Genomic DNA, 10,437 nt, shown 5'->3' with positions numbered 1-10,437 from the left:
GTAAATGTGAATAAGAGCAAGGTTATTAGGTACAGTAGGTTTGAGGGTCAAGTCAATTGGGAGGTAAGTTTGAATGGAGAAAAACTGGAGGAAGTAAAGTGTTTTAGATATCTGGGAGTGTATCTGGCAGCGGATGGAACCATGGAAGCGGAAGTGGATCATAGGGTGGGGGAGGGGGCGAAAATCCTGGGAGCCTTGAAGAATGTGTGGAAGTCGAGAACATTATCTTCGAAAGCAAAAGTGGCTATGTTTGAAGGAATAGTGGTTCCAACAAAGTTGTATGGTTGCGAGGCGTGGGCTATGGATAGAGTTGTGCGCAGGAGGATGGATGTGCTGGAAATGAGATGTTTGAAGACAATATGTGGTGTGAGGTGGTTTGATCGAGTAAGTAATGTAAGGGTTAGAGAGATGTGTGGAAATAAAAAGGGCGTGGTTGAGGGAGCAGAAGAGGGTGTTCTGAAATGGTTTGGGCGCATGGAGAGAATGAGTGAGGAAAGATTGACCAAGAGGACATATGTGTCGGAGGTGGATGGAACAAGGAGAAGTGGGAGACCAAATTGGAGGTGGAAAGATGGAGTGAAAAAGATTTTGAGTGATCGGGGCGTGAACATGCAGGAGGGTGAAATGCGGGCAAGGAATAGAGTGAATTGGATCGATGTGGTATACCGGGGTCGACGTGCTGTCAATGGATTGAATGAGGGCATGTGAAGCGTTTGGGTAAAACATGGAAAGTTTTGTGGGGCCTGGATGTGGAAAGGGAGCTGTGGTTTCGAGCATTATTGCATGACAGCTGGAGACTGAGTGTGAGCGAATGGGGCCTTTGTTGTCTTTCCTGGCGCTGCCTCGCGCACATGAGGGGGGAGGGGGATGTTATTCCGTGTGTGGCGGGGTGGCGATGGGGGTGAGTAAGGGTAGACAGTGTGAATTATGTGCATGTGTGTATATGTGTGTGTCTGTGTGTGTATATATGTGTGTACGTTGGGATGTGTGGGCGTGTATGTTTGCGTGTGTGGACGTGTGTGTGTGTGCATGTGTGTGGGGGTGGGTTGGGCCATTTTTTCGTCTGTTTCCCTGCGCTACCTCGCAGGCGCGGGAGACAGCGACAAAGCAAAATATATATATATGAAAGCCTACAAGGCAGCAGGTTTGGATGGTATTGTAGTGGAATTTATTAAAAAAGGGGGTGACTCTATTGTTGACTGGTTGGTAAGGTTATCAATTTATATATGACTCATGGTGAGGTGCCTGAGGATTGGCGGAATGCTTGCATAGCGCCATTGTACAAAGGAAAAGGGGATAAAAGGGAGTGCTTAAATTACAGAGGTATAAGTTTGTTCAGTATTCCTGGTAAATTATATGGGAGGATATTGATTGAGAGGGTGAAGGCATGTACAGAGCATCAGATTGGGAAAGAGCATTGTGGTTTCAGAAGTGGTAGAGGATGTGTGGATCAAGTGTTTGCTTTGAAGAATGTATGTGAGAAACGCTTTGATGGAAAATATCATCAATAAACAAACAAACAAACAAAAATCTGTAGGAAGTATTAAGGGGCACGTACATTGGGGCTAGAGATTTAAGAATTTAAAAGAATTATCAAAATCATTATTTTAACACTTTACTGATATTCAATGGGGTAGAACTTTGATGCTTTGAAAGATGTGTACATTCATCCCTCACTTCATGTGGGGTCAATGTATACAGTATTGCCATTCTGAAAAACGTACTTTTACCAGTCAAAATATGCTACTTTGTGGATATGTGTGGTTGAAAGTATGCCAAAACATCAGTGAGGGTTGAGAGGTGGAGTAGTGGGTTTTGGATGGAACTAACCTACTGGAGCAATTTGGATACGCCCACTATTGTGATTTTCTTGCAACCTTCTGTGTTGATGTTTGTTGATATGGCATCCAGACATTCCTTCAGAATTTTCACTGTTGACCTCCTAATATCATAGATAATTAAGCCTTAAATGGTGGGCATGTTTGGAAATTACAGAGTGCATGGGAAATTGAAAACATTTAATTTGTTTACAGTTTGAAATGATAGCATTCAAAAGGAACAGAAAATACACAGAAAATTATATGGTTACCTTTGTACCTCTGTGTTGTCCTAGTCCACTGCTAGGTGGGTGGATGGAGGGGGTGTATATGCATTTGACAGTTATTTATAAAATGATAGAGGAAAACATGGAGATGACTTTTCCTTGTTTCTTTATAGCTTTTTTTTTCATACTCAGGCATATAGGACTGGTGGTAGATAACAAATTTTTACAAATATTACTCCTTTCGCCTAAACATCCAGTGCAAGGGAGATTCGCTGGTGAGTATGGGAGGATATTAAGGCTTTATTTTTGTGTTTGTGCTGAATATTCTACTTTTAATGGACATACACATTCTTTTTCAAAGTCTTATATCTTACACAGGTTCTATGTTGTTGAGGAATAAGTTGGATTTCGTAAAATTATGCTTTCCAAGGTGTTTTTTGCTCTCAAAATATACTAGCTCTTTACAAAACATCTATTGCCAGAGGTCTTCATAACCCAAAAATTCCATACATAAAAATTTAGCAGTTATGTAATTCCCTCCATAAGGGGCACTTCCTGTGCAGGCCTCCTTGTAATCCTGCTGAAGTAACTAAGTCACTTATTTCTTCACATTTCTCATGTTCTTCATTTTCCTTTAGATACCTTAAGTTGTTCTAAAATGTTTGTGTTTTCCTCTGGGTCAACCCTCATGCTTAAAATGATGGTTGTAGGGGTACTGAGGAGTGCAGAATTTTTGCCTTCTTAGAAATGGAAGGAGACTCTATAGGCTATAATGGTAAGATGAGACTGTTGGATATTTAAACAAAGGTGATAAAAGAACATGAATATTTGATGGCCACCATCCTCAAAGAGCCCATCAGTTGATTTTGGTCACTATTTATAGGTTAAAGTAATCTTAAGAATTTTTGTTGGATTCTGGCTAGCCATTTGTTGACAGGTGGCTGAGTTGCCTCTTTATAACAAAAAACAATTTTTGTTTACTTTTTTACACTTCTTAATTCATTCTTCATACAAATTTTCTTCTTACATGTCCACTATTTCCTGTATGCATTTGGAGTAGACGAATGAGCTTTAGAGGGAAATTATCCTCACTTGGCTCCCTCCTACTGTATCATTTTTTGGAAAGGAATTCAAGAGGGAATGATTTCTGACTTTGAAGATGACACTGAAGAGTTGATATGTCAGAATGCTTCAACCTCAACTCTATGAAGCAGGGATACAGAACACAACAAATGCTGATGTGAGAGCATTACTCCATACAAGGACGGATCACTCCTTTGTATAAATGGAGCAACTGTTCAGAAGACAAGAAATTTTGACTTTTCAACATGACTCCCACTTTCTTAGAGGAAGACTTTGATGTTTCCATAATGTGAGGTTTCAAGGCTGTGTGAATGTTACAGTAATACATACCTCCAAGTATATTCTGTGAATCAAGACTAGTCAATGGAGAGAGGAAAGCTGTGAGGAGTTTTCAGTAAAGAGATGAGCAGAAACTGTGTCTTAAAGGCATATTAATCTTAACCAGATTTTGTCTACTCAACTGAGATATCCTGTCCACTAGTCTGATCATCAGAGGGTAAAGGAATGCTAAGAGTCATCCAAAGAAGAGACAGAGGAGAACAGGAACCAAAGAGCGTTGCTATGTCTATGGGAGGGACAGCTTTAGTATTGTCAGAAAGGAAAAGTAAAGGAAAGTTAAAGCAATGGAAGTTGTTAGAGTGATTTCATGAACACTGACTTTCCCAGCACTGAATGCTGATTACTGAGGCAAGATATTACACCTCTAGCACACTCTGAAGCAATGTTACCAGTATCCACCTGACAAAGACAACAGCTTGTACTATTACAAACTTTTATAATTTTGCTATCAGACAAAAATCAATGCAGTACGTTAATTATAGCGAGAAAATTTATCACTTTTATTGTAATTATAAGTGATCAATTCTTTAGTTTAGCAAAGCAAACTGTGTGGGTAGTGGTAACTTGATCCTCAGGCCTTCCTCATCCACTAATAGTGTACAGCACTGAAACATCTACAAAACTTCTACATATCATCAGAGCGACAGTAGTCACCGGTGGTACCAAATATACTTTTGATGTTATCTTACTTTTCACTGTCATCTCTGAAAATCTAAGGCTGAAAGCACTTACAACTTGTGTTATGCAGTTGATAGACATGCAAATAAAGCTGTATGCTGAATTTTCTATGTTTAGAGATAATTTGAGTATTTTTGTAAAATTATTTATGATATATGCTCTGAAAGTCATGTAACCTTCACTCATATAACTGAAAGTGTATAAGCTTTTAGGGCAGTACTGCAATTTTCTTATTCTTTATTTATACTTAATTGCTGCTTCACGAGTCATCGAGGTAGCGCCAGGAAACATGAAGAATGGCCCATCCAGTCATATACACATAAACATACATAAATGCCCTCATACGCACATATACATACATATACATATCAACATATACATACACATACAAAGGCATATTCATATTATATACACATGTACATTTTCATACTTGCTTGCCTTCATCCATTCTTGGCGCTATCTCGACCCACAGGAAACAGCATCGCAACCCCCAGCTTCAGCAAGGTAGCACCAGGAACACAGATAGAAAGGCCACATTTGTTCACACTCGGTCTCTAGCTGTCATGTGTAATGCACTGAAACCAAAGCTCCCTATCCACATCCAGGCCCCACAGACCTTTCCATGGTTTAACTCAGATGCTTCACGTGCCCTGGTCCAGTCCATTGACAGCACATCAAACCCGGTATTCCACATCGTTCCAATTCACTCTATTCCTTGCACGCCTCTCACTTTCCTGTATGTTCAGACTCCAATTGCTCAAAATCTTTTTCACTCCATACTTCCACCTCCAATATGATTTCCCACATCTTGTTCCCTCCACCTCTGACACATAAATCCTCTTTGTGAATATTTTCTCACTCATTCCTTCCATATGTCCAAACCATTTCAACACACCCTCTTCTGCTCTCTCAACCACACTCTTTATATTTCTCATCATCTCTTGACCAAACCACCCTACACCACATATTGTCCTCAAACATTTCATTTTCAACATAGCCACTCTCTTGCATACAACATTATCTAGAGCCCATGCCTCACAACCATATAACATTGTTGGGACTACTATTCCTTCAAACATACCCATTTTTGCTCTCCAAGATAAAGTCCTCTCCTTCCACACATTTTTCATCGCTCCCAGAATCTTTGCCCCCTCCCCGACCTTGCGACTCACTTCCATGGTTCCATCTGCTGCTATGTCCACTCCCAGATATATAAAACACTCCACTTCCCCCTGTTTTTCTCCTTTTAAACTTAAATTCCAGTTAACTTTGACCCTTAACCCTACCTTGCTCTTGTTCACATTTATTCTCAACTTTCTCCTTTCACGCACTTTTTCAAACTCAGTCACCAAGTTCTGCTGTTTCTAGCAAATTAAAAAGGGTAGTGAGTGGTGGGATGAAGAAGTAAGGTTGTTCGTGAAAAAGAGAGGTGTGGACGATACTTACAGGGAGGTAGTTTAAATGACTGGGAGATGTATAAAAGAAAGCAGCAGGTCAAGAGAAAGGTGCAAGGGTTGAAAAAGAGGGCAAATGAGAGTTTGGGTGAGAGTATCACTAAATTTTAGGGAGAGTAAAAAGACGTTTTGGAAGGAGGTAAATGATGTGCGTAAGACGAGAACAAATGGGAACATCGGTGAAGGGGGCAAGTGAGGAGGTAATAGAAGTGATGAAGTGAATATTTTGAAGGTTTGTTGAATGTGTTTGATGATAGAGTGGCAGATATAAGGTGCGCAAAGTGAGAGCGTTAAGGAGAATGGTTTGGTAAAGAAAGTAGTAGTGAAAGCTTTGCAGAAGGTGAAATCTGGCAAGGCAGCAGGTATGGATGGTATTGCAGTGAAATTTATTAAAAAAGGTGGCGACTGTGTTGTTGATTGGTTGTTAATGATATTCAATGTATGGACCACGAAGTGCCCGAGGATTGGCAGAATGCATGCATAGTGCCATTGTACAAAAACAAAGGGGATGAAGGTGAGTATTCCAACTACAGAAGCATAAGTTGTTGAGTATTCCTGGGAAATTATGTGGGAGGGTACAGAGCATGATTATTTAAGAGAAATGTTTTCTGTATGTATTAATTCATATTAAAGGAAAATCAGACTAATTTAAGGTTTTCAATGTCCGACATTGCATTTGAATTCTTTTCATGGAACTGTAGGACTTGTAGTGTATGTTGTATTCCTATGGAATTTTTTCATTACGAAAAGATAATCTAAAATGTATGTTTTAAGGGTGAGCAAAAAGATTATTGAAAGTGTGTGTTTTAAAAGTGCTTAAGTACAGTTTTGTCCAGGTCTGAACATTTATATATGTGCATACATGGTCAAACACAGGGCTCTGAATGAATGGGACTGAATGAGTGGGACTTCATATTTTCGTGAAAGGATAATGAAAGATGTTATTTTTGCATAGTATTTTCTACAAATATGTGCAAACACACTGTGAGTTATCTACATAAAAGATTTTTTAAACACTTTAACTTCTATACCTTTACAAATTATGTAAAATATCTGTAGGAACATTACATTTTATGGCTCTTTGAATATTATGAAGTGGTTGTTAAAACTATAATAATGAAAAAAATTACCTAAGTTTGTTAATTGGATGTCTTCAGTTCAACTCAAAGACTCTAAAGCACTTATACCACTATCCATTGTACTACTTGTTATTAGGGTTTCAAATCAGGTTGGTTGAAGCATTTGATATTCAACAAATTCCTGCCTCAAGGTCAGATGAGGATGACCAACCTCTGCTTTTATTTGTATATCTAACAAATCTTGCCTGATTAAGGTTAGGTTGACCAATCCCTGCCTCTGATCCATATCAAGTAACAGATTTCTGCCCATGGTTCAGTGAGACTAACCAGTTGGTGCCTATAATTGAAGACAGATCAACCAGTGGTTCCCTCTCGTTATTCGAAGACTCGTATCTGCCTCGTGGTTCAGCCTCAGACTTATACCACAAGGTAACTCTTGTCTTCAGTATAAGTGCTTTAGTAATATTCTGAGGCAAAACTCAAGACGAAGTGGAATGTCTTGAAACTCCTGAATTATGGAATGAATTGTGTTGTTTTAACCTTACAATATCAACTATGTATGACTGAGAGAGAAGATATCATAATACTAACCTGGTGAGTTTGCACAAACCTACTGTTGGCACGTCTTGTAAAAATTAGTCTCTCTATTATCTTACATTATGTACATATTACACATTCCTCTGGAAGACAAGTGGGCCCTTTAAAAATTCACAAAAAATATGGCAAATTGAGTTTTACCAGTGTGAGAAACTTCCTTGGTCTGCTAATGGAGAGTAGAGGCAGTGTGCTACGGTAGTTTCCAACACTGGTGCAGGTTCTTGATAGCAACATTCATGGGAGGAAGTTTTAGTCATGGAAATTATAACTGGAGAAATCTATTTCTTGTTTAACCACCGCTACTCATTATAACAGAAGTTTTTGATTTTATGATATGGTTCTTCACAAATCACTGAATATAAAATATAGATTTCACTTTATAAATTCTACATAAATAATTACACATTAAGGGTCTAAAATATAATCTGTAAACTAAGCTTACATGGTGCTCCCACATCGTCCATGAATGGAACTGCTGTACATAACCTTACACTTAGTTAACTTAAACAAGAAGTATGGATGGATTATCATAACTGCCTTTGCAGAACATGCAAGGCAGACCCCACATAACTTCGTGATGTTGACCTTAAGTGATTCTGTACAGCTTTAGGGTATCAAAAAGTAGTCGAGTATGTCTAGTACAACACGAAGTGATAAAAAACAATGTGCAGGTAACATACACCTATTCCTTTTAATTTGCTGATGTAATAAATCATGTTACTAGATAACATAGAATTTTGAATGCCACACATTCCTAAAGTAAAAACAATTTTGAAACTTTCCTAAATACTGCAGAGGTACAAGTAGTCAACAGGTGTTGTATAATGTATACAAACCAGAAAATTTAGCCCTTCCCTTGCCTTTCCAAATGATTTGGCCTTTTCATACCACATCCACATTCATTCTCACTGTGACTATCTAATGCTTCATATATACACTAGGAGTACACACAATTATTACAAGCTTGAATTGTGTTGTTCCCTGTTGCAGGAAGTCTGTGCTTTTATGCCACCAAGTCTCAACTCAGTGACATTAGTGTTAGACTAAGACCAGATTCACTTATACTCTTTCAGGAAAAAATAGTTACACTTTTTTGCTTTTTTTTTTTTTTTTAACAAATCAACTCCTGCCTCACAACTTTACTTACACAACAGTACACCATCTGGCTTGGGGATTCTGAAAGTTATTCACAAACCACATTAATTACACAACCTTCAACTGAATTGCAGTAATAGTTTATCAACAACTGCAATTTCTTTCTTGTACTGGTACACAAACTTGCCCGTACGTTTTAAGTACTATGTCAGGTTAGTATTTACAGATACCTCTACATTATTATATTTTCACTTATGTTTCCTTTACAGACTGTGTAAAGTTTGTACCACAGAATATTGTGTTAGATGATCATGTATACTATCAGTTCTGTTTCACACTGTCCATCACCATCATATGCATATAGTCTTCTCTGATACAGTCTGTGTTGATATTTGGGTCCGTGGCTTTTAGCTGATGACATCTTTGCTGCTACTCATTCCGTATGTCACTTAGATGTACAACTGGAGTTCCTTCAATGAAAACATTAACTATTTCTTATCTTTTGGTCATCAACTAAAAGTCTTTTACTTTTTTCTTTCTTCTTCCTCCTTCCTGCTTGCTACCCACTCACCGCATCTCATTACAGAAATGAAGTGGTGTGTCTCCATGGGTTACCAAGTTAAGGTCACGGTTCTCCACCTGGACAGAATCAATACAGCCATGGAAGCCTTGGTAGTAGGCACGAGGCAGGCCATCTGGCATCTTGGGGGACCCACCTGAAAAAGCAACATACATTTCATACAACTCTCAATAGATGAAATTAGAAGTTTGATGTAAGGTTTATCCAGAATAGTTCTACAAAGTGTGCTTGATAGAAAATTAATTAAACTGCAAGTAAAGAGAAATCTAACCTAACAACACAAATTTATATTGTTTACTGTGTGAGATGTCTCACAATTACTCAGGCAACAAATAAATTTTTTCATGGGCAGATAGATATTCAAAGTGTGTGACAGTTTGACTACAGTACACCTTTCCATACTGTACAATGACAAAATCATTGTTTGAATGCACTAGCACCTGTATCCAGAGATTACTGGAGACTCTACATCTACTTAACTTTTTTGTTTTTTGTTTTACCAATCCCATCAATTGAAAACAGACTCTGTAAAGCCCTAGTTCCCCGTGTGCTTAGTACATCCTCCTAGACTTCACTGACAAATTGAGTTATAACACTTGCCTCTTCATCCATTATCTGCATCAGCTAACATGTTAAATTTTTTAACTTTCTGAAGAATTCAATTTGCCACTTGTGTCTTCTCTTCCTTAAAGTGAATAGTAAGGAAAAAATAGCTCGTACTATTTAGAATGTAAATACCATTCCTCCAACACTTTGTCTGAATTCTCCATGCATCATGCTGCTTTCATCTTCGTGCACAAAGAATGATACCACTTACAGGGTAGATATTTAAACACCACTTGTGATGTCATTCAGAACAACGCAAAGAAAATATTCCATGATTGACTTTTGCATTAGCCTACGTCATGGATGCAAAAATGGTGGCCCACATGATGCATGTAGCCCTATGAAAGATTGAGCAATACATTAAGCTACCTATTACAGTTCCATAAATGCCTGCCCGAAAATCAGTATATATATTTGCATAAAATCAGTATATATATTTGCATGAAATGGGTGCTATTTATGTTTGCTTATTCGGCTCAACTTACTTTTGTGAACAGACATATGCTCTCATGAGTCTTAGCAAGTGTGCATCCCACTGTGTGCTGGTGACTATGATTTTTGACCTCATAATCAAGAATTGTTTCAGAAATGTAGTGCCAATAATCATGCTAAGAAGACATTCTCTGAATGGTAAATATATTTTTCTTTTTCACTATTGAAAAAGAAAATTCATCTTCCTAATATTCAATGGATGACGAGCATCATAATTTCTTGTTTAACTTCAGAAATTATGGTGCGTAAAAGTTGTGCGGCCCAAGCTTATGATTTACTCTACTAATGCAGGCCAGAAGCAAGAATGCTGTGCCTCCCTAGTCGATATTCAAAATCTGGTTCTATCAAAACAAGATGTAACAAAGGTATAGGTCCTTTACTTACCACAGG

General features: G+C 38.2%; 1 protein-coding gene across 1 annotated transcript in view; it reads right to left on the bottom strand.

Moving 5' to 3' along the window:
- Nucleotides 1–6,543: 6,543 nt before the first annotated feature.
- Nucleotides 6,544–10,437, bottom strand: part of LOC139766704 (agrin-like) — an 889,459-nt gene continuing 885,565 nt past the window's right edge. Inside the window, 1 exon segment of the mRNA XM_071695624.1 lies at nucleotides 6,544–9,085. Within this exon segment, the coding sequence (XP_071551725.1) occupies nucleotides 8,937–9,085 (149 nt within the window). The 3' untranslated portion in view covers nucleotides 6,544–8,936.

The sequence above is a fragment of the Panulirus ornatus genome, chromosome 58, assembly GCF_036320965.1.
Source record: "Panulirus ornatus isolate Po-2019 chromosome 58, ASM3632096v1, whole genome shotgun sequence".
NCBI classification, from domain to species: Eukaryota; Metazoa; Arthropoda; class Malacostraca; order Decapoda; family Palinuridae; genus Panulirus; species Panulirus ornatus.
The sequence above is the reverse complement of the archived record's forward strand: the minus strand, read 5'-3'. Positions and strand labels throughout refer to the sequence as shown.